The sequence below is a fragment of the Syngnathus typhle genome, unplaced genomic scaffold (genome assembly GCF_033458585.1).
Source record: "Syngnathus typhle isolate RoL2023-S1 ecotype Sweden unplaced genomic scaffold, RoL_Styp_1.0 HiC_scaffold_275, whole genome shotgun sequence".
Classification (NCBI taxonomy): domain Eukaryota; kingdom Metazoa; phylum Chordata; class Actinopteri; order Syngnathiformes; family Syngnathidae; genus Syngnathus; species Syngnathus typhle.
The window spans coordinates 24,342-49,267 of NW_026872179.1; the positions used below are offsets into that span (position 1 = coordinate 24,342).

The following is a 24,926-nucleotide window of genomic DNA, read 5'->3' on the forward strand; positions in this document are numbered from 1 at the left end:
TATAAGCATTTTTAATTTTATTGCTTAAATCGCATTTTCTCGGCGAGCTGAGCACTTTTTCTGAATTGTGCCGCTCCCGTCACTCTGGTTAGGTTGGCATGGAAAAAAACGCTCTCGGGTGCTTTAGAGTGCCGAGTTTATCACTGCGCATGAAGAAATGACCACCTCCAACGTTTGGTTTATGTTTTATAAGCATTTTTAATTTTATTGCTTAAATCGCATTTTCTCGGCGAGCTGAGCACTTTTTCTGAATTGTGCCGCTCCCGTCTCTCTGGTTAGGTTGGCATGGAAAAAAACGCTTTCGGGTGCTTTAGAGTGCCGAGTTTATCACTGCGCATGAAGAAATGACCACCTCCAACGTTTGGTTTATGTTTTATAAGCATTTTTAATTTTATTGCTTAAATCGCATTTTCTCGGCGAGCTGAGCACTTTTTCTGAATTGTGCCGCTCCCGTCACTCTGGTTAGGTTGGCATGGAAAAAAACGCCTTCGGGTGCTTCAGAGTGCCGAGTTTATCACTGCGCATGAAGAAATGACCACCTCCAACGTTTGGTTTGTGCGTTTATAAGCATTTTTAATTTTATTGCTTAAATCGCATTTTCTCGGCGAGCTGAGCACTTTTTCTGAATTGTGCCGCTCCCGTCACTCTGGTTAGGTTGGCATGGAAAAAAACGCTCTCGGGTGCTTCAGAGTGCCGAGTTTATCACTGCGCATGAAGAAAAGACCACCTCCAACGTTTGGTTTATGTTTTATAAGCATTTTTAATTTTATTGCTTAAATCGCATTTTCTCGGCGAGCTGAGCACTTTTTCTGAATTGTGCCGCTCCCGTCACTCTGGTTAGGTTGGCATGGAAAAAAACGCTCTCGGGTGCTTTAGAGTGCCGAGTTTATCACTGCGCATGAAGAAATGACCACCTCCAACGTTTGGTTTATGTTTTATAAGCATTTTTAATTTTATTGCTTAAATCGCATTTTCTCGGCGAGCTGAGCACTTTTTCTGAATTGTGCCGCTCCCGTCACTCTGGTTAGGTTGGCATGGAAAAAAACGCTCTCGGGTGCTTCAGAGTGCCGAGTTTATCACTGCGCATGAAGAAATGACCACCTCCAACGTTTGGTTTGTGCGTTTATAAGCATTTTTAATTTTATTGCTTAAATCGCATTTTCTCGGCGAGCTGAGCACTTTTTCTGAATTGTGCCGCTCCCGTCACTCTGGTTAGGTTGGCATGGAAAAAAACGCTCTCGGGTGCTTCAGAGTGCCGAGTTTATCACTGCGCATGAAGACATGACCACCTCCAACGTTTGGTTTATGTTTTATAAGCATTTTTAATTTTATTGCTTAAATCGCATTTTCTCGGCGAGCTGAGCACTTTTTCTGAATTGTGCCGCTCCCGTCACTCTGGTTAGGTTGGCATGGAAAAAAACGCTCTCGGGTGCTTTAGAGTGCCGAGTTTATCACTGCGCATGAAGAAATGACCACCTCCAACGTTTGGTTTATGTTTTATAAGCATTTTTAATTTTATTGCTTAAATCGCATTTTCTCGGCGAGCTGAGCACTTTTTCTGAATTGTGCCGCTCCCGTCACTCTGGTTAGGTTGGCATGGAAAAAAACGCTCTTGGGTGCTGTAGAGTGCCGAGTTTATCACTGCGCATGAAGAAATGACCACCTCCAACGTTTGGTTTATGTTTTATAAGCATTTTTAATTTTATTGCTTAAATCGCATTTTCTCGGCGAGCTGAGCACTTTTTCTGAATTGTGCCGCTCCCGTCACTCTGGTTAGGTTGGCATGGAAAAAAACGCTCTCGGGTGCTTTAGAGTGCCGAGTTTATCACTGCGCATGAAGAAATGACCACCTCCAACGTTTGGTTTATGTTTTATAAGCATTTTTAATTTTATTGCTTAAATCGCATTTTCTCGGCGAGCTGAGCACTTTTTCTGAATTGTGCCGCTCCCGTCACTCTGGTTAGGTTGGCATGGAAAAAAACGCTCTCGGGTGCTTCAGAGTGCCGAGTTTATCACTGCGCATGAAGAAATGACCACCTCCAACGTTTGGATTGTGCGTTTATAAGCATTTTTAATTTTATTGCTTAAATCGCATTTTCTCGGCGAGCTGAGCACTTTTTCTGAATTGTGCCGCTCCCGTCACTCTGGTTAGGTTGGCATGGAAAAAAACGCTCTCGGGTGCTGTAGAGTGCCGAGTTTATCACTGCGCATGAAGAAATGACCACCTCCAACGTTTGGTTTATCTTTTATAAGCATTTTTAATTTTATTGCTTAAATCGCATTTTCTCGGCGAGCTGAGCACTTTTTCTGAATTGTGCCGCTCCCGTCACTCTGGTTAGGTTGGCATGGAAAAAAACGCTCTCGGGTGCTTTAGAGTGCCGAGTTTATCACTGCGTATGAAGAAATGACCACCTCCAACGTTTGGTTTATGTTTTATAAGCATTTTTAATTTTATTGCTTAAATCGCATTTTCTCGGCGAGCTGAGCACTTTTTCTGAATTGTGCCGCTCCCGTCACTCTGGTTAGGTCGGCATGGAAAAAAACGCTCTCTGGTGCTGTAGACTGCCGAGTTTATCACTGCGCATGAAGAAATGACCACCTCCAACGTTTGGTTTATGTTTTATAAGCATTTTTAATTTTATTGCTTAAATCGCATTTTCTCGGCGAGCTGAGCACTTTTTCTGAATTGTGCCGCTCCCGTCACTCTGGTTAGGTTGGCATGGAAAAAAACGCTCTCGGATGCTTTAGAGTGCCGAGTTTATCACTGCGCATGAAGAAATGACCACCTCCAACGTTTGGTTTATGTTTTATAAGCATTTTTAATTTTATTGCTTAAATCGCATTTTCTCGGCGAGCTGAGCACTTTTTCTGAATTGTGCCGCTCCCGTCACTCTGGTTAGGCTGGCATGGAAAAAACGCTCTCGGGTGCTTTAGAGTGCCGAGTTTATCACTGCGCATGAAGAAATGACCACCTCCAACGTTTGGTTTGTGTTTTATAAGCATTTTTAATTTTGTTGCTTAAATCGCATTTTCTCGGCGAGCTGAGCACTTTTTCTGAATTGTGCCGCTCCCGTCACTCTGGTTAGGTTGGCATGGAAAAAAACGCTCTCGGGTGCTTTAGAGTGCCGAGTTTATCACTGCGCATGAAGAAATGACCACCTCCAACGTTTGGTTTATGTTTTATAAGCATTTTTAATTTTATTGCTTAAATCGCATTTTCTCGGCGAGCTGAGCACTTTTTCTGAATTGTGCCGCTCCCGTCACTCTGGTTAGGTTGGCATGGAAAAAAACGCTCTCGGGTGCTTCAGAGTGCCGAGTTTATCACTGCGCATGAAGAAATGACCACCTCCAACGTTTGGTTTGTGTTTTATAAGCATTTTTAATTTTATTGCTTAAATCGCATTTTCTCGGCGAGCTGAGCACTTTTTCTGAATTGTGCCGCTCCCGTCACTCTGGTTAGGTTGGCATGGAAAAAAACGCTCTCGGGTGCTGTAGAGTGCCGAGTTTATCACTGCGCATGAAGAAATGACCACCTCCAACGTTTGGTTTATGTTTTATAAGCATTTTTAATTTTATTGCTTAAATCGCATTTTCTCGGCGAGCTGAGCACTTTTTCTGAATTGTGCCGCTCCCGTCACTCTGGTTAGGTTGGCATGGAAAAAAACGCTCTCGGGTGCTGTAGAGTGCCGAGTTTATCACTGCGCATGAAGAAATGACCACCTCCAACGTTTGGTTTATGTTTTATAAGCATTTTTAATTTTATTGCTTAAATCGCATTTTCTCGGCGAGCTGAGCACTTTTTCTGAATTGTGCCGCTCCCGTCACTCTGGTTAGGTTGGCATGGAAAAAAACGCTCTCGGGTGCTTTAGAGTGCCGAGTTTATCACTGCGCATGAAGAAATGACCACCTCCAACGTTTGGTTTATGTTTTATAAGCATTTTTAATTTTAGTGCTTAAATCGCATTTTCTCGGCGAGCTGAGCACTTTTTCTGAATTGTGCCGCTCCCGTCACTCTGGTTAGGTTGGCATGGAAAAAAACGCTCTCGGGTGCTTCAGAGTGCCGAGTTTATCACTGCGCATGAAGAAATGACCACCTCCAACGTTTGGTTTATGTTTTATAAGTATTTTTAATTTTATTGCTTAAATCGCATTTTCTCGGCGAGCTGAGCACTTTTTCTGAATTGTGCCGCTCCCGTCACTCTGGTTAGGTTGGCATGGAAAAAAACGCTCTCGGGTGCTTTAGAGTGCCGAGTTTATCACTGCGCATGAAGAAATGACCACCTCCAACGTTTGGTTTGTGTTTTATAAGCATTTTTAATTTTATTGCTTAAATCGCATTTTCTCGGCGAGCTGAGCACTTTTTCTGAATTGTGCCGCTCCCGTCACTCTGGTTAGGTTGGCATGGAAAAAAAACGCTCTCGGGTGCTTTAGAGTGCCGAGTTTATCACTGCGCATGAAGAAATGACCACCTCCAACGTTTGGTTTATGTTTTATAAGCATTTTTAATTTTATTGCTTAAATCGCATTTTCTCGGCGAGCTGAGCACTTTTTCTGAATTGTGCCGCTCCCGTCACTCTGGTTAGGTTGGCATGGAAAAAAACGCTCTCGGGTGCTTCAGAGTGCCGAGTTTATCACTGCGCATGAAGAAATGACCACCTCCAACGTTTGGTTTGTGTTTTATAAGCATTTTTAATTTTATTGCTTAAATCGCATTTTCTCGGCGAGCTGAGCACTTTTTCTGAATTGTGCCGCTCCCGTCACTCTGGTTAGGTTGGCATGGAAAAAAACGCTCTCGGGTGCTGTAGAGTGCCGAGTTTATCACTGCGCATGAAGAAATGACCACCTCCAACGTTTGGTTTATGTTTTATAAGCATTTTTAATTTTATTGCTTAAATCGCATTTTCTCGGCGAGCTGAGCACTTTTTCTGAATTGTGCCGCTCCCGTCACTCTGGTTAGGTTGGCATGGAAAAAAACGCTCTCGGGTGCTTTAGAGTGCCGAGTTTATCACTGCGCATGAAGAAATGACCACCTCCAACGTTTGGTTTATGTTTTATAAGCATTTTTAATTTTATTGCTTAAATCGCATTTTCTCGGCGAGCTGAGCACTTTTTCTGAATTGTGCCGCTCCCGTCACTCTGGTTAGGTTGGCATGGAAAAAAACGCTCTCGGGTGCTTTAGAGTGCCGAGTTTATCACTGCGCATGAAGAAATGACCACCTCCAACGTTTGGTTTATGTTTTATAAGCATTTTTAATTTTATTGCTTAAATCGCGTTTTCTCGGCAAGCTGAGCACTTTTTCTGAATTGTGCCGCTCCCGTCACTCTGGTTAGGTTGGCATGGAAAAAAACGCTCTCGGGTGCTGTAGAGTGCCGAGTTTATCACTGCGCATGAAGAAATGACCACCTCCAACGTTTGGTTTATGTTTTATAAGCATTTTTAATTTTATTGCTTAAATCGCATTTTCTCGGCGAGCTGAGCACTTTTTCTGAATTGTGCCGCTCCCGTCACTCTGGTTAGGTTGGCATGGAAAAAAACGCTCTCGGGTGCTTTAGAGTGCCGAGTTTATCACTGCGCATGAAGAAATGACCACCTCCAACGTTTGGTTTATGTTTTATAAGCATTTTTAATTTTATTGCTTAAATCGCATTTTCTCGGCGAGCTGAGCACTTTTTCTGAATTGTGCCGCTCCCGTCACTCTGGTTAGGTTGGCATGGAAAAAAACGCTCTCGGGTGCTGTAGAGTGCCGAGTTTATCACTGCGCATGAAGAAATGACCACCTCCAACGTTTGGTTTATGTTTTATAAGCATTTTTAATTTTATTGCTTAAATCGCATTTTCTCGGCGAGCTGAGCACTTTTTCTGAATTGTGCCGCTCCCGTCACTCTGGTTAGGTTGGCATGGAAAAAAACGCTCTGGGGTGCTTTAGAGTGCCGAGTTTATCACTGCGCATGAAGAAATGACCACCTCCAACGTTTGGTTTATGTTTTATAAGCATTTTTAATTTTATTGCTTAAATCGCATTTTCTCGGCGAGCTGAGCACTTTTTCTGAATTGTGCCGCTCCCGTCACTCTGGTTAGGTTGGCATGGAAAAAAACGCTCTCGGGTGCTTTAGAGTGCCGAGTTTATCACTGCGCATGAAGAAATGACCACCTCCAACGTTTGGTTTATGTTTTATAAGCATTTTTAATTTTATTGCTTAAATCGCGTTTTCTCGGCGAGCTGAGCACTTTTTCTGAATTGTGCCGCTCCCGTCACTCTGGTTAGGTTGGCATGGAAAAAAACGCTCTCGGGTGCTGTAGAGTGCCGAGTTTATCACTGCGCATGAAGAAATGACCACCTCCAACGTTTGGTTTATGTTTTATAAGCATTTTTAATTTTATTGCTTAAATCGCATTTTCTCGGCGAGCTGAGCACTTTTTCTGAATTGTGCCGCTCCCGTCACTCTGGTTAGGTTGGCATGGAAAAAACGCTCTCGGGTGCTTTAGAGTGCCGAGTTTATCACTGCGCATGAAGAAATGACCACCTCCAACGTTTGGTTTAAGTTTTATAAGCATTTTTAATTTTATTGCTTAAATCGCATTTTCTCGGCGAGCTGAGCACTTTTTCTGAATTGTGCCGCTCCCGTCACTCTGGTTAGGTTGGCATGGAAAAAAACGCTCTCGGGTGCTGTAGAGTGCCGAGTTTATCACTGCGCATGAAGAAATGACCACCTCCAACGTTTGGTTTATGTTTTATAAGCATTTTTAATTTTATTGCTTAAATCGCATTTTCTCGGCGAGCTGAGCACTTTTTCTGAATTGTGCCGCTCCCGTCACTCTGGTTAGGTTGGCATGGAAAAAAACGCTCTCGGGTGCTGTAGAGTGCCGAGTTTATCACTGCGCATGAAGAAATGACCACCTCCAACGTTTGGTTTGTGTTTTATAAGCATTTTTAATTTTATTGCTTAAATCGCATTTTCTCGGCGAGCTGAGCACTTTTTCTGAATTGTGCCGCTCCCGTCACTCTGGTTAGGTTGGCATGGAAAAAAACGCTCTCGGGTGCTTTAGAGTGCCGAGTTTATCACTGCGCATGAAGAAATGACCACTTCCAACGTTTGGTTTATGTTTTATAAGCATTTTTAATTTTATTGCTTAAATCGCATTTTCTCGGCGAGCTGAGCACTTTTTCTGAATTGTGCCGCTCCCGTCACTCTGGTTAGGTTGGCATGGAAAAAAACGCTCTCGGGTGCTGTAGAGTGCCGAGTTTATCACTGCGCATGAAGAAATGACCACCTCCAACGTTTGGTTTATGTTTTATAAGCATTTTTAATTTTATTGCTTAAATCGCATTTTCTCGGCGAGCTGAGCACTTTTTCTGAATTGTGCCGCTCCCGTCACTCTGGTTAGGTTGGCATGGAAAAAACGCTCTCGGGTGCTTTAGAGTGCCGAGTTTATCACTGCGCATGAAGAAATGACCACCTCCAACGTTTGGTTTAAGTTTTATAAGCATTTTTAATTTTATTGCTTAAATCGCATTTTCTCGGCGAGCTGAGCACTTTTTCTGAATTGTGCCGCTCCCGTCACTCTGGTTAGGTTGGCATGGAAAAAAACGCTCTCGGGTGCTGTAGAGTGCCGAGTTTATCACTGCGCATGAAGAAATGACCACCTCCAACGTTTGGTTTATGTTTTATAAGCATTTTTAATTTTATTGCTTAAATCGCATTTTCTCGGCGAGCTGAGCACTTTTTCTGAATTGTGCCGCTCCCGTCACTCTGGTTAGGTTGGCATGGAAAAAACGCTCTCGGGTGCTTTAGAGTGCCGAGTTTATCACTGCGCATGAAGAAATGACCACCTCCAACGTTTGGTTTATGTTTTATAAGCATTTTTAATTTTATTGCTTAAATCGCATTTTCTCGGCGAGCTGAGCACTTTTTCTGAATTGTGCCGCTCCCGTCACTCTGGTTAGGTTGGCATGGAAAAAAACGCTCTCGGGTGCTGTAGAGTGCCGAGTTTATCACTGCGCATGAAGAAATGACCACCTCCAACGTTTGGTTTATGTTTTATAAGCATTTTTAATTTTATTGCTTAAATTGCATTTTCTCGGCGAGCTGAGCACTTTTTCTGAATTGTGCCGCTCCCGTCACTCTGGTTAGGTTGGCATGGAAAAAAACGCTCTCGGGTGCTTCAGAGTGCCGAGTTTATCACTGCGCATGAAGAAATGACCACCTCCAACGTTTGGTTTATGTTTTATAAGCATTTTTAATTTTATTGCTTAAATCGCATTTTCTCGGCGAGCTGAGCACTTTTTCTGAATTGTGCCGCTCCCGTCACTCTGGTTAGGTTGGCATGGAAAAAAACGCTCTCGGGTGCTTTAGAGTGCCGAGTTTATCACTGCGCATGAAGAAATTACCACCTCCAACGTTTGGTTTATGTTTTATAAGCATTTTTAATTTTATTGCTTAAATCGCATTTTCTCGGCGAGCTGAGCACTTTTTCTGAATTGTGCCGCTCCCGTCACTCTGGTTAGGTTGGCATGGAGAAAAACGTCTCGGGTGCTTCAGAGTGCCGAGTTTATCACTGCGCATGAAGAAATGACCACCTCCAACGTTTGGTTTGTGCTTTTATAACATTTTTAATTTTATTGCTTAAATCGCATTTTCTCGGCGAGCTGAGCACTTTTTCTGAATTGTGCCGCTCCCGTCACTCTGGTTAGGTTGGCATGGAAAAAACGCTCTCGGGTGCTTTAGAGTGCCGAGTTTATCACTGCGCATGAAGAAATGACCACCTCCAACGTTTGGTTTAAGTTTTATAAGCATTTTTAATTTTATTGCTTAAATCGCATTTTCTCGGCGAGCTGAGCACTTTTTCTGAATTGTGCCGCTCCCGTCACTCTGGTTAGGTTGGCATGGAAAAAAACGCTCTCGGGTGCTGTAGAGTGCCGAGTTTATCACTGCGCATGAAGAAATGACCACCTCCAACGTTTGGTTTATGTTTTATAAGCATTTTTAATTTTATTGCTTAAATCGCATTTTCTCGGCGAGCTGAGCACTTTTTCTGAATTGTGCCGCTCCCGTCACTCTGGTTAGGTTGGCATGGAAAAAAACGCTCTCGGGTGCTGTAGAGTGCCGAGTTTATCACTGCGCATGAAGAAATGACCACCTCCAACGTTTGGTTTGTGTTTTATAAGCATTTTTAATTTTATTGCTTAAATCGCATTTTCTCGGCGAGCTGAGCACTTTTTCTGAATTGTGCCGCTCCCGTCACTCTGGTTAGGTTGGCATGGAAAAAAACGCTCTCGGGTGCTTTAGAGTGCCGAGTTTATCACTGCGCATGAAGAAATGACCACTTCCAACGTTTGGTTTATGTTTTATAAGCATTTTTAATTTTATTGCTTAAATCGCATTTTCTCGGCGAGCTGAGCACTTTTTCTGAATTGTGCCGCTCCCGTCACTCTGGTTAGGTTGGCATGGAAAAAAACGCTCTCGGGTGCTGTAGAGTGCCGAGTTTATCACTGCGCATGAAGAAATGACCACCTCCAACGTTTGGTTTATGTTTTATAAGCATTTTTAATTTTATTGCTTAAATCGCATTTTCTCGGCGAGCTGAGCACTTTTTCTGAATTGTGCCGCTCCCGTCACTCTGGTTAGGTTGGCATGGAAAAAACGCTCTCGGGTGCTTTAGAGTGCCGAGTTTATCACTGCGCATGAAGAAATGACCACCTCCAACGTTTGGTTTAAGTTTTATAAGCATTTTTAATTTTATTGCTTAAATCGCATTTTCTCGGCGAGCTGAGCACTTTTTCTGAATTGTGCCGCTCCCGTCACTCTGGTTAGGTTGGCATGGAAAAAAACGCTCTCGGGTGCTGTAGAGTGCCGAGTTTATCACTGCGCATGAAGAAATGACCACCTCCAACGTTTGGTTTATGTTTTATAAGCATTTTTAATTTTATTGCTTAAATCGCATTTTCTCGGCGAGCTGAGCACTTTTTCTGAATTGTGCCGCTCCCGTCACTCTGGTTAGGTTGGCATGGAAAAAACGCTCTCGGGTGCTTTAGAGTGCCGAGTTTATCACTGCGCATGAAGAAATGACCACCTCCAACGTTTGGTTTATGTTTTATAAGCATTTTTAATTTTATTGCTTAAATCGCATTTTCTCGGCGAGCTGAGCACTTTTTCTGAATTGTGCCGCTCCCGTCACTCTGGTTAGGTTGGCATGGAAAAAAACGCTCTCGGGTGCTGTAGAGTGCCGAGTTTATCACTGCGCATGAAGAAATGACCACCTCCAACGTTTGGTTTATGTTTTATAAGCATTTTTAATTTTATTGCTTAAATTGCATTTTCTCGGCGAGCTGAGCACTTTTTCTGAATTGTGCCGCTCCCGTCACTCTGGTTAGGTTGGCATGGAAAAAAACGCTCTCGGGTGCTTCAGAGTGCCGAGTTTATCACTGCGCATGAAGAAATGACCACCTCCAACGTTTGGTTTATGTTTTATAAGCATTTTTAATTTTATTGCTTAAATCGCATTTTCTCGGCGAGCTGAGCACTTTTTCTGAATTGTGCCGCTCCCGTCACTCTGGTTAGGTTGGCATGGAAAAAAACGCTCTCGGGTGCTTTAGAGTGCCGAGTTTATCACTGCGCATGAAGAAATTACCACCTCCAACGTTTGGTTTATGTTTTATAAGCATTTTTAATTTTATTGCTTAAATCGCATTTTCTCGGCGAGCTGAGCACTTTTTCTGAATTGTGCCGCTCCCGTCACTCTGGTTAGGTTGGCATGGAGAAAAACGTCTCGGGTGCTTCAGAGTGCCGAGTTTATCACTGCGCATGAAGAAATGACCACCTCCAACGTTTGGTTTGTGCTTTTATAACATTTTTAATTTTATTGCTTAAATCGCATTTTCTCGGCGAGCTGAGCACTTTTTCTGAATTGTGCCGCTCCCGTCACTCTGGTTAGGTTGGCATGGAAAAAAACGCTCTCGGGTGCTTTAGAGTGCCGAGTTTATCACTGCGCATGAAGAAATGACCACCTCCAACGTTTGGTTTATGTTTTATAAGCATTTTTAATTTTATTGCTTAAATCGCATTTTCTCGGCGAGCTGAGCACTTTTTCTGAATTGTGCCGCTCCCGTCACTCTGGTTAGGTTGGCATGGAAAAAAACGCTCTCCGTTGCTTTAGAGTGCCGAGTTTATCACTGCGCATGAAGAAATGACCAACTCCAACGTTTGGTTTATGTTTTATAAGCATTTTTAATTTTATTGCTTAAATCGCATTTTCTCGGCGAGCTGAGCACTTTTTCTGAATTGTGCCGCTCCCGTCACTCTGGTTAGGTTGGCATGGAAAAAAACGCTCTCGGGTGCTTCAGAGTGCCGAGTTTATCACTGCGCATGAAGAAATGACCACCTCCAACGTTTGGTTTGTGTTTTATAAGCATTTTTAATTTTATTGCTTAAATCGCATTTTCTCGGCGAGCTGAGCACTTTTTCTGAATTGTGCCGCTCCCGTCACTCTGGTTAGGTTGGCATGGAAAAAAACGCTCTCGGGTGCTGTAGAGTGCCGAGTTTATCACTGCGCATGAAGAAATGACCACCTCCAACGTTTGGTTTATGTTTTATAAGCATTTTTAATTTTATTGCTTAAATCGCATTTTCTCGGCGAGCTGAGCACTTTTTCTGAATTGTGCCGCTCCCGTCACTCTGGTTAGGTTGGCATGGAAAAAAACGCTCTCGGGTGCTTTAGAGTGCCGAGTTTATCACTGCGCATGAAGAAATGACCACCTCCAACGTTTGGTTTATGTTTTATAAGCATTTTTAATTTTATTGCTTAAATCGCATTTTCTCGGCGAGCTGAGCACTTTTTCTGAATTGTGCCGCTCCCGTCACTCTGGTTAGGTTGGCATGGAAAAAAACGCTCTCGGGTGCTTCAGAGTGCCGAGTTTATCACTGCGCATGAAGAAATGACCACCTCCAACGTTTGGATTGTGCGTTTATAAGCATTTTTAATTTTATTGCTTAAATCGCATTTTCTCGGCGAGCTGAGCACTTTTTCTGAATTGTGCCGCTCCCGTCACTCTGGTTAGGTTGGCATGGAAAAAAACGTCTCGGGTGCTTCAGAGTGCCGAGTTTATCACTGCGCATGAAGAAATGACCACCTCCAACGTTTGGTTTGTGCTTTTATAACATTTTTAATTTTATTGCTTAAATCGCATTTTCTCGGCGAGCTGAGCACTTTTTCTGAATTGTGCCGCTCCCGTCACTCTGGTTAGGTTGGCATGGAAAAAAACGCTCTCGGGTGCTTCAGAGTGCCGAGTTTATCACTGCGCATGAAGAAATGACCACCTCCAACGTTTGGTTTGTGTTTTATAAGCATTTTTAATTTTATTGCTTAAATCGCATTTTCTCGGCGAGCTGAGCACTTTTTCTGAATTGTGCCGCTACCGTCACTCTGGTTAGGTTGGCATGGAAAAAAACGCTCTCGGGTGCTGTAGAGTGCCGAGTTTATCACTGCGCATGAAGAAATGACCACCTCCAACGTTTGGTTTATGTTTTATAAGCATTTTTAATTTTATTGCTTAAATCGCATTTTCTCGGCGAGCTGAGCACTTTTTCTGAATTGTGCCGCTCCCGTCACTCTGGTTAGGTTGGCATGGAAAAAAACGCTCTCGGGTGCTTTAGAGTGCCGAGTTTATCACTGCGCATGAAGAAATGACCACCTCCAACGTTTGGTTTATGTTTTATAAGCATTTTTAATTTTATTGCTTAAATCGCATTTTCTCGGCGAGCTGAGCACTTTTTCTGAATTGTGCCGCTCCCGTCACTCTGGTTAGGTTGGCATGGAAAAAAACGTCTCGGGTGCTTCAGAGTGCCGAGTTTATCACTGCGCATGAAGAAATGACCACCTCCAACGTTTGGTTTGTGCTTTTATAACATTTTTAATTTTATTGCTTAAATCGCATTTTCTCGGCGAGCTGAGCACTTTTTCTGAATTGTGCCGCTCCCGTCACTCTGGTTAGGTTGGCATGGAAAAAAACGCTCTCGGGTGCTGTAGAGTGCCGAGTTTATCACTGCGCATGAAGAAATGACCACCTCCAACGTTTGGTTTATGTTTTATAAGCATTTTTAATTTTATTGCTTAAATCGCATTTTCTCGGCGAGCTGAGCACTTTTTCTGAATTGTGCCGCTCCCGTCACTCTGGTTAGGTTGGCATGGAAAAAAACGCTCTCGGGTGCTTTAGAGTGCCGAGTTTATCACTGCGCATGAAGAAATGACCACCTCCAACGTTTGGTTTATGTTTTATAAGCATTTTTAATTTTATTGCTTAAATCGCATTTTCTCGGCGAGCTGAGCACTTTTTCTGAATTGTGCCGCTCCCGTCACTCTGGTTAGGTTGGCATGGAAAAAAACGCTCTCGGGTGCTTTAGAGTGCCGAGTTTATCACTGCGCATGAAGAAATGACCACCTCCAACCTTTGGTTTATGTTTTATAAGCATTTTTAATTTTATTGCTTAAATCGCATTTTCTCGGCGAGCTGAGCACTTTTTCTGAATTGTGCCGCTCCCGTCACTCTGGTTAGGTTGGCATGGAAAAAAACGCTCTCGGGTGCTTTAGAGTGCCGAGTTTATCACTGCGCATGAAGAAATGACCACCTCCAACGTTTGGTTTATGTTTTATAAGCATTTTTAATTTTATTGCTTAAATCGCATTTTTTCGGCGAGCTGAGCACTTTTTCTGAATTGTGCCGCTCCCGTCACTCTGGTTAGATTGGCATGGAAAAAAACGGTCTCCGGTGCTTTAGAGTGCCGAGTTTATCACTGCGCATGAAGAAATGACCACCTCCAACGTTTGGTTTATGTTTTATAAGCATTTTTAATTTTATTGCTTAAATCGCATTTTCTCGGCGAGCTGAGCACTTTTTCTGAATTGTGCCGCTCCCGTCACTCTGGTTAGGTTGGCATGGAAAAAAACGTCTCGGGTGCTTCAGAGTGCCGAGTTTATCACTGCGCATGAAGAAATGACCACCTCCAACGTTTGGTTTATGTTTTATAAGCATTTTTAATTTTATTGCTTAAATCGCATTTTCTCGGCGAGCTGAGCACTTTTTCTGAATTGTGCCGCTCCCGTCACTCTGGTTAGGTTGGCATGGAAAAAAACGCTCTCGGGTGCTTCAGAGTGCCGAGTTTATCACTGCGCATGAAGAAATGACCACCTCCAACGTTTGGATTGTGCGTTTATAAGCATTTTTAATTTTATTGCTTAAATCGCATTTTCTCGGCGAGCTGAGCACTTTTTCTGAATTGTGCCGCTCCCGTCACTCTGGTTAGGTTGGCATGGAAAAAAACGTCTCGGGTGCTTCAGAGTGCCGAGTTTATCACTGCGCATGAAGAAATGACCACCTCCAACGTTTGGTTTGTGCTTTTATAACATTTTTAATTTTATTGCTTAAATCGCATTTTCTCGGCGAGCTGAGCACTTTTTCTGAATTGTGCCGCTCCCGTCACTCTGGTTAGGTTGGCATGGAAAAAAACGCTCTCGGGTGCTTTAGAGTGCCGAGTTTATCACTGCGCATGAAGAAATGACCACCTCCAACGTTTGGTTTATGTTTTATAAGCATTTTTAATTTTATTGCTTAAATCGCAATTTCTCGGCGAGCTGAGCACTTTTTCTGAATTGTGCCGCTCCCGTCACTCTGGTTAGGTTGGCATGGAAAAAAACGCTCTCGGGTGCTTCAGAGTGCCGAGTTTATCACTGCGCATGAAGAAATGACCACCTCCAACGTTTGGTTTATGTTTTATAAGCATTTTTAATTTTATTGCTTAAATCGTTTTTTCTCGGCGAGCTGAGCACTTTTTCTGAATTGTGCCGGTCCCGTCACTCTGGTTAGGTTGGCATGGAAAAAAACGCTCTCGGGTGCTTTAGAGTGCCGAGTTTATCACTGCGCATGAGGAAATTACCACCTCCAACGTTTGGTTTATGTTTTATAAGCATTTTTAATTTTATTGCTTAAATCCCATTTTCTCGGCGAGCTGAGCACTTTTTCTGAATTGTGCCGCTCCCGTCACTCTGGTTAGGTTGGCATGGAAAAAAACGCTCTCGGGTGCTTTAGAGTGCCGAGTTTATCACTGCGCATGAAGAAATGACCACCTCCAACGTTTGGTTTATGTTTTATAAGCATTTTTAATTTTATTGCTTAACGCATTTTCTCGGCGAGCTGAGCACTTTTTCTGAATTGTGCCGCTCCGGTCACTCTGGTTAGGTTGGCATGGAAAAAAACGCTCTCGGATTCTTTAGAGTGCCGAGTTTATCACTGCGCATGAAGAAATGACCACCTCCAACGTTTGGTTTATGTTTTATAAGCATTTTTAATTTTATTGCTTAAATCGCATTTTCTCGGCGAGCTGAGCACTTTTTCTGAATTGTGCCGCTCCCGTCACTCTGGTTAGGTTGGCATGGAAAAAAAACGCTCTCGGGTGCTTTAGAGTGCCGAGTTTATCACTGCGCATGAAGAAATGACCACCTCCAACGTTTGGTTTATGTTTTATAAGCATTTTTAATTTTATTGCTTAAATCGCATTTTCTCGGCGAGCTGAGCACTTTTTCTGAATTGTGCCGCTCCCGTCACTCTGGTTAGGTTGGCATGGAAAAAAACGCTCTCGGGTGCTTTAGAGTGCCGAGTTTATCACTGCGCATGAAGAAATGACCACCTCCAACGTTTGGTTTATGTTTTATAAGCATTTTTAATTTTATTGCTTAAATCGCATTTTCTCGGCGAGCTGAGCACTTTTTCTGAATTGTGCCGCTCCCGTCACTCTGGTTAGGTTGGCATGGAAAAAAACGCTCTCGGGTGCTTTAGAGTGCCGAGTTTATCACTGCGCATGAAGAAATGACCACCTCCAACGTTTGGTTTATGTTTTATAAGCATTTTTAATTTTATTGCTTAAATCGCATTTTCTCGGCGAGCTGAGCACTTTTTCTGAATTGTGCCGCTCCCGTCACTCTGGTTAGGTTGGCATGGAAAAAAACGCTCTCGGGTGCTTTAGAGTGCCGAGTTTATCACTGCGCATGAAGAAATGACCACCTCCAACGTTTGGTTTATGTTTTATAAGCATTTTTAATTTTATTGCTTAAATCGCATTTTCTCGGCGAGCTGAGCACTTTTTCTGAATTGTGCCGCTCCCGTCACTCTGGTTAGGTTGGCATGGAAAAAAACGCTCTCGGGTGCTTTAGAGTGCCGAGTTTATCACTGCGCATGAAGAAATGACCACCTCCAACGTTTGGTTTATGTTTTATAAGCATTTTTAATTTTATTGCTTAAATCGCATTTTCTCGGCGAGCTGAGCACTTTTTCTGAATTGTGCCGCTCCCGTCACTCTGGTTAGGTTGGCATGGAAAAAAACGCTCTCGGGTGCTTTAGAGTGCCGAGTTTATCACTGCGCATGAAGAAATGACCACCTCCAACGTTTGGTTTATGTTTTATAAGCATTTTTAATTTTATTGCTTAAATCGCATTTTCTCGGCGAGCTGAGCACTTTTTCTGAATTGTGCCGCTCCCGTCACTCTGGTTAGGTTGGCATGGAAAAAAACGCTCTCGGGTGCTTTAGAGTGCCGAGTTTATCACTGCGCATGAAGAAATGACCACCTCCAACGTTTGGTTTATGTTTTATAAGCATTTTTAATTTCATTGCTTAAATCGCATTTTCTCGGCGAGCTGAGCACTTTTTCTGAATTGTGCCGCTCCCGTCACTCTGGTTAGGTTGGCATGGAAAAAAAGGCTCTCGGGTGCTTTAGAGTGCCGAGTTTATCACTGCGCATGAAGAAATGACCACCTCCAACGTTTGGTTTATGTTTTATAAGCATTTTTAATTTTATTGCTTAAATCGCATTTTCTCGGCGAGCTGAGCACTTTTTCTGAATTGTGCCGCTCCCGTCACTCTGGTTAGGTTGGCATGGGAAAAAACGCTCTCGGGTGCTTTAGAGTGCCGAGTTTATCACTGCGCATGAAGAAATGACCACCTCCAACGTTTGGTTTATGTTTTATAAGCATTTTCAATTTTATTGCTTAAATCGCATTTTCTCGGCGAGCTGAGCACTTTTTCTGAATTGTGCCGCTCCCGTCACTCTGGTTAGGTTGGCATGGAAAAAAACGCTCTCGGGTGCTTTAGAGTGCCGAGTTTATCACTGCGCATGAAGAAATGACCACCTCCAACGTTTGGTTTATGTTTTATAAGAATTTTTAATTTTATTGCTTAAATCGCATTTTCTCGGCGAGCTGAGCACTTTTTCTGAATTGTGCCGCTCCCGTCACTCTGGTTAGGTTGGCATGGAAAAAAACGCTCTCGGGTGCTTTAGAGTGCCGAGTTTATCACTGGGCATGAAGAAATGACCACCTCCAACCTTTGGTTTATGTTTTATAAGCATTTTTAATTTTATTGCTTAAATCGCATTTTCTCGGCGAGCTGAGCACTTTTTCTGAATTGTGCCGCTCCCGTCACTCTGGTTAGGTTGGCATGGAAAAAAACGCTCTCGGGTGCTTTAGAGTGCCGAGTTTATCACTGCGCATGAAGAAATGACCACCTCCAACGTTTGGTTTATGTTTTATAAGCATTTTTAATTTTATTGCTTAAATCGCATTTTCTCGGCGAGCTGAGAACTTTTTCTGAATTGTGCCGCTCCCGTCACTCTTTAGGTTGGCATGGAAAAAAACTCTCTCGGGTGCTTTAGAGTGCCGAGTTTATCACTGCGCATGAAGAAATGACCACCTCCAACGTTTGGTTTATGTTTTATAAGCATTTTTAATTTTATTGCTTAAATCGCATTTTCTCGGCGAGCTGAGCACTTTTTCTGAATTGTGCCGCTCCCGTCACTCTGGTTAGGTTGGCATGGAAAAAAACGCTCTCGGGTGCTTTAGAGTGCCAAGTTTATCACTGCGCATGAAGAAATGACCACCTCCAACGTTTGGTTTATGTTTTATAAGCATTTCTAATTTTATTGCTTAAATCGCATTTTCTCGGCGAGCTGAGCACTTTTTCTGAATTGTGCCGCTCCCGTCACTCTGGTTAGGTTGGCATGGAAAAAAACGCTCTCGGGTGCTTCAGAGTGCCGAGTTTATCACTGCGCATGAAGAAATGACCACCTCCAACGTTTGGTTTATGTTTTATAAGCATTTTTAATTTTATTGCTTAAATCGCATTTTCTCGGCGAGCTGAGCACTTTTTCTGAATTGTGCCGCTCCGGTCACTCTGGTTAGGTTGGCATGGAAAAAAACGCTCTCGGGTGCTTTAGAGTGCCGAGTTTATCACTGCGCATGAAGAAATGGCCACCTCCAACGTTTGGTTTATGTTTTATAAGCATTTTTAATTTTATTGCTTAAATCGCATTTTCTCGGCGAGCTGAGCACTTTTTCTGAATTGTGCCGCTCCCGTCACTCTGGTTAGGTTGGCATGGAAAAAAACGCTCTCGGGTGCTTTAGAGTGCCGAGTTTATCACTGCGCATGAAGAAATGACCACCTCCAACGTTTGGTTTATGTTTTATAAGCATTTTTAATTTTATTGCTTAAATCGCATTTTCTCGGCGAGCTGAGCACTTTTTCTGAATTGTGCCGCTCCCGTCACTCTGGTTAGGTTGGCATGGAAAAAAACGCTCTCGGGTGCTTTAGAGTGCCGAGTTTATCACTGCGCATGAAGAAATGACCACCTCCAACGTTTGGTTTATGTTTTATAAGCATTTTTAATTTTATTGCTTAAATCGCATTTTCTCGGCGAGCTGAGCACTTTTTCTGAATTGTGCCGCTCCCGTCACTCTGGTTAGGTTGGCATGGAAAAAAACGCTCTCGGGTGCTTTAGAGTGCCGAGTTTATCACTGCGCATGAAGAAATGACCACCTCCAACGTTTGGTTTATGTTTTATAAGCATTTCTAATTTTATTGCTTAAATCGCATTTTCTCGGCGAGCTGAGCACTTTTTCTGAATTGTGCCGCTCCCGTCACTCTGGTTAGGTTGGCATGGAAAAAAACGCTCTCGGGTGCTTCAGAGTGCCGAGTTTATCACTGCGCATGAAGAAATGACCACCTCCAACGTTTGGTTTATGTTTTATAAGCATTTTTAATTTTATTGCTTAAATCGCATTTTCTCGGCGAGCTGAGCACTTTTTCTGAATTGTGCCGCTCCGGTCACTCTGGTTAGGTTGGCATGGAAAAAAACGCTCTCGGGTGCTTTAGAGTGCCGAGTTTATCACTGCGCATGAAGAAATGACCACCTCCAACGTTTGGTTTATGTTTTATAAGCATTTTTAATTTTATTGCTTAAATCGCATTTTCTCGGCGAGCTGAGCACTTTTTCTGAATTGTGCCGCTCCCGTCACTCTGGTTAGGTTGGCATGGAAAAAAACGCTCTCGGGTGCTTTAGAGTTCCGAGTTTATCACTGCGCATGAAGAAATGACCACCTCCAACGTTTGGTTTATGTTTTATAAGCATTTTTAATTTTATTGCTTAAATCGCATTTTCTCGGCGAGCTGAGCACTTTTTCTGAATTGTGCCGCTCCCGTCACTCTGGTTAGGTTGGCATGGAAAAAAACGCTCTCGGGTGCTTTAGAGTGCCGAGTTTATCACTGCGCATGAAGAAATGACCACCTCCAACGTTTGGTTTATGTTTTATAAGCATTTTTAATTTTATTGCTTAAATCGCATTTTCTCGGCGAGCTGAGCACTTTTTCTGAATTGTGCCGCTCCCGTCACTCTGGTTAGGTTGGCATGGAAAAAAACGCTCTCGGGTGCTTTAGAGTGCCGAGTTTATCACTGCGCATGAAGAAATGACCACCTCCAACGTTTGGTTTATGTTTTATAAGCATTTTTAATTTTATTGCTTAAATCGCATTTTCTCGGCGAGCTGAGCACTTTTTCTGAATTGTGCCGCTCCCGTCACTCTGGTTAGGTTGGCATGGAAAAAAACGCTCTCGGGTGCTTTAGAGTGCCGAGTTTATCACTGCGCACGAAGAAATGACCACCTCCAACGTTTGGTTTATGTTTTATAAGCATTTTTAATTTTATTGCTTAAATCGCATTTTCTCGGCGAGCTGAGCACTTTTTCTGAATTGTGCCGCTCCCGTCACTCTGGTTAGGTTGGCATGGAAAAAAACGCTCTCGGGTGCTTTACAGTGCCGAGTTTATCACTGCGCATGAAGAAATGACCACCTCCAACGTTTGGTTTACGTTTTATAAGCATTTTTAATTTTATTGCTTAAATCGCATTTTCTCGGCGAGCTGAGCACTTTTTCTGAATTGTGCCGCTCCCGTCACTCTGGTTAGGTTGGCATGGGAAAAAACGCTCTCGGGTGCTTTAGAGTGCCGAGTTTATCACTGCGCATGAAGAAATGACCACCTCCAACGTTTGGTTTATGTTTTATAAGCATTTTTAATTTTATTGCTTAAATCGCATTTTCTCGGCGAGCTGAGCACTTTTTCTGAATTGTGCCGCTCCCGTCACTCTGCACAGCAAAAACTGGAGTGTTGAAATTTCAGGGTTAAACATGTCAGAGTTGATTTCAACTCTCAAAGTGTCATTTTAACACATTCTGATTAAAATGGTGTTCAGTGTTGGAGTTATTTAACAGAGTTATTCCAACCTAAGCAAATCAACTCTGTAGAGATGTAAAGTGCATCTCGGCCGAGTTAACTTGCTTGATATGCCCCTGGGCTTCAGTCCAGGTAAACCCTTGTGTTATGCCCCTGGGCTTTCAGCAGGGTGAACCCGTGCATCAATCAATAGTCTCCTGTGCGTGGCGTGGTCAACCGTCGTTTATTTCGCTGCTGGAATCAGGAATGGATGCGGAGTTGGACTTTTACACGAGAGGTAAGCTACAAAATCAAACTTGTAGGAACAATAACATTGAATTAAACATCTGCTGAGAATATTTATGTAACTTTGCTAAGCATTTTTTGTGGTTGGCACTGGACAGCGAACGTTTGGATTTTTTTTTTAATGCAATGTTAACTTCACCACTAACGTTACCACTTGCTAAAAAATAAACATTAATAAAAAAAACGGTTTCCTATGTTATCCTTTGCATTTTACCAAGTCTCACGCGTGCTTGAGAGGTTGTATAAACAAGGCTTCATATTTAACTGTCGAATATAGTTTGGGGCTAACGTTAGCACATGTTAACAAGCTAACTTGAAGTTCATGGCGGGTGCATGGCATCAGTCCGACTGCCCAATACTCCCTCTTCCCATTTCTCCGACCATACACTTGTTAATTTCTGCGTCCATTAATCTAACCTTAACCCTAATCCTAACCATAACCCTCTAGAATAAGTAAGGGATAAACTGTTCAGAGGTTGTTATGGAGAAATAAGCCCCGACAGGATGAACTTTGGCTCCAACACGAAGTGAGGAGTTAATTCATGCAATAAACCCCGCACTTTGCGTAGGAGCCACGGCTAGAGTGAAATAATTAGCCTAAACAATTGCAGTTGGGTGCCTGTGTGGCAGACTCCCTGTGCCACTGCACCGAGACGAGTGTCCGAGGCTCTGATCATACAGGTGTGGTTAATAACTCTGATTAATGGGTAATGTAGGTAATGTAGTGGGCAGTCAGACTAAAAAGGGTCAACTTTACTGGTTCTGTGTTGTGTTTGTTTGGTCGCTGAAAACCAGCTTTTAACAGAGGGGAATGTTTTAATAAATCAGTTTTGCCTCAAATGTAAATGTTAATTACGGTAGCATGTGCTGCAGTCACTACAGCTAGTCGCTGCCACGTTCATCAATGAGAGCGTTTCCACTGGGCCTGCTGTGGCATGTTTTAACAGCCTCCCAGCAGCTGCTGAATGTGTTTGATCTTAGACATGCAGTGAAATTAATAATGAAACAATTTCTTGCATGATACACAACGTTTATGTGAGTGTTAAATAATTATTTCTTGCATGTTAAGTGTTTACTGACATTTGTTTGTTGTTGCATGTCTCAGAAAAATGTTGATCCAGGTTCGGTATTGCCAACAGCAGAAGTATGTGAAGTTGGATGAGGTTGATGGATGTTTTGATTTTGTGCAGTTCCATGACAAAGGTTTGTTTTTGTTTTACTTATTAATTAAGCTTGGTTTGATATAAAGGGCAGAACAACGCCCCTTTCTTTTAAGATTTGGACTGAAAAGGGAATGTATTTTATGCAGGGGATTATCTCTGAATTTGTTTACAGTGGTGGATTAAATTATTGAATGTGAAATGAGGCAAGATCAGTGCTAGCTTAAAGGTCCACTCAGATGTATCTTGTCTTTTCCAGTCATCGAGAGATTTTGCCTGCCACCTGACGCAAAATTAGTGTACAAAGATGCAACAGGGACAGAAGTTGATGAGGACATTTTCAGTGACCTTGTCAGCCAAGGCAATGTGACTCTATCAGTTTTCTCAAATGACGGTGAGAAATGTAAAGGGGTAAATTACATAATGCAATGTGTAAAACACTAATGCAAATTTATAAGTACAGAAATACAGTAAACAATTTCAATTTAATATTTTCAGAATTAAGTCATTTAATACACTTAAAGGTGGATCAAATATTCAATATCATTCTTTGTGGTTACACAACAGGGACATTCAGCCTGACTTTTATTAAATGGTTTAAATGTCATTTTAACTGACATAAATCCAACATGAATACCAAATGTATTTTTGATTAATCTAATTCATGCCTTTAAAACAATTTCTGAAAATATTTCTGAATTGCCTATCAAGACTGAGAATCAATTGATTAAATGAGTTGAGTCTATGGTGTGCCGTTGGCTTGGTTAGATCAAAAATCTTCTATGACTTTTTGTATACTGCAAATAAACACCCCACCCCCCTTCTTCTTTTTTTTTTTTTTTTTTTTTAGAATTTTCCGATTGCTCCTTGTCCTCTCCATCCGATTATTCTGATTCAAGCTTCAGTTCATGTGCAAGTACATCAACTATACTCCTAGATGAGGTTCCTAGGAAGAAACCAAGACTTGAGGGCCCACTTACTGCAGCATCTGCTAGAAAGGTTGTGCTAAGTACTCACAGGTTTCTTAAAATCAACATTTGTCATCCTTAAACTCTAGAAAGGCAGTTTATCACATTTGTTTTTTTGCTTCTTTTTCAAAGTTGATTGAAGATGTCCTTGGTACCAGCTCAGGTGGTGAAGAGGTCCTCCAAGAGTATCACACAACAAAAACTCTAACAGATGCTACCAGAAGAAAGTTGGTCAATATAATAGTGGCACACATGATTGATAAACACGGGTATGTGTGTTCTATTTGTCTGTACTATCCTTTTTTTATTAACAAGTTAACTACTTGGCCCTTGTATTAATGCTAATTTGATCTTTTCTCAGGCAACTCCCCAGCAAAGCTGTTCGAGAAGAGTACGCTCTTGGGATAGTGACAGTGTTCCCGTCCCTCAAAGACCCATACTCCAAGAAAGGCTATGTATAGTCATTATTATTGTACTGTCTGTTTACATAATTTTCATGTTTTGTCTACATTACAGTAACATTTAGATTCTGAAATTTCACAGTAGCTTATGAGGTTGACATCACATTAATTTTGAATGTATTTCCATTTTAGGAACATTTCTATGATGCTGCAAGCAGCACCGGATACATTTCTTGGCGTCTGAAAACGATTCAGAGAAAGAGTCGAAGAGGACATGCATCTACAAGTAGCCCCACTGGCTTTTCCCCAGGAGGAGGTCAGTCTATCTATCTATCTATCTATCTATCTATCTATCTATCTATCTATCTATCTATCTATCTATCTATCTATCTATCTATCTATCTATCTATCTATCTATCTATCTATCTATCTATCTATGTATCTATCTATCTATCTATCTATCTATCTATCTATCTATCTATCTATCTATCTCTCTATCTATCTCTCTATCTATCTCTCTATCTCTCTATCTCTCTCTCTATGCAACTGTCTTTCTTTCTCTAAGTACCCCTCATTTTTCTTTCTTTCTTACAACTTCATCTAGGGTGTTTCTTGTTTTTTTTCTTGAAAGAATTGTGTGCTTTTTTTCAGGAGGCCCAAATGTGCGCAGGTCCATTGTTGTTGACCAGCAGCTTGATGGGGATGCATACCAGGAAGCCATCTCCTTGCTCAACCATACAACAGACAGTTCCGTAATTTTTCTGAAGATGAGAGAGACCTTTCAGAATCGCCAAAAACTCATCCACGACTCAGACAAAACTCAAGATATCTTCTCCATCTTCCCAAGATTCCTGGATACATAGGGATTGGTAAGTATGAAATGGGATTTTTAGAATGCCTTGAAATGTGCTGAATGTGGTAGTAGTACATTTGCTTTCTTATAGATGAATCAAGACTTCACACTCCTGTTTGAAGAGGAGGTTTCCAACCTGCTGCTCCAGAAATGGGATCCGTTCTTCAGAGATAACGTCATCAAAGAGGCCAAGCGGCTCACCCCAACACCTGAGCTGCGCCGAATGCTGCAGGCCGCAGAGTCTCCAGCAAGTGAACTTGATGAGGCACCAAGTGAGTTTTGTTCGATAGAATTTGTTATAAGCAATTACAGTTCAATAGTCTTGTGATTAATAAAGACCGATTGATTTTATGTTACTGGACTTCAATTGTTCGTTCATTCTGTGTATTTCTTTTTCTTTTTTAAAAAAAAAAAAAAAATTCTTTAGCTGTCAGTTTACTTGTTGTTTGCAGTTCCATGGAGGAAGACATGCCAGTCTTTTGTCAAATAGATGATGTACTTCTGGTTGAAGATGACGTTTATTTTTTGACAAAAAAGCTATTTACAGAGATGTTTGTTGAACACCACCATGCCTTCAAAGTTTTACCAACTGAAGAGAGGTGTGTCATGAAAATGACTGAACTCAAATGTCACAAACCATTTGATATTCAAAGCTCATATAGTAAAGCAGATGAAAGTTTGTACATTATACCCTCGTTTATTATGTTTTAAATG

At 42.2% G+C, this 24,926-nt stretch overlaps 1 protein-coding gene across 3 annotated transcripts; it reads left to right on the forward strand.

Moving 5' to 3' along the window:
* The first annotated feature begins 20,687 nt into the window (after positions 1-20,687).
* On the forward strand, positions 20,688-24,229 carry LOC133149187 (uncharacterized). Of its 3 annotated transcripts, XM_061271812.1 has the most exons (8): positions 20,688-20,822; positions 21,936-22,033; positions 22,250-22,384; positions 22,841-22,989; positions 23,091-23,227; positions 23,320-23,413; positions 23,552-23,675; positions 24,011-24,229. In XM_061271812.1, the coding sequence occupies exons 2-8, from the start codon at positions 21,940-21,942 to the stop codon at positions 24,220-24,222; spliced, it is 945 nt and encodes a 314-aa protein (XP_061127796.1). In that variant the 5' UTR covers positions 20,688-20,822; positions 21,936-21,939; the 3' UTR covers positions 24,223-24,229. The 3 variants fall into 3 exon arrangements, with proteins under 3 accessions (XP_061127796.1, XP_061127797.1, XP_061127798.1); XM_061271813.1 differs by lacking the exon at positions 21,936-22,033 and having other exon boundaries at positions 20,695-20,822; XM_061271814.1 differs by lacking the exons at positions 21,936-22,033; positions 22,250-22,384 and having other exon boundaries at positions 20,701-20,822.
* The last annotated feature ends 697 nt before the right edge of the window (positions 24,230-24,926 follow it).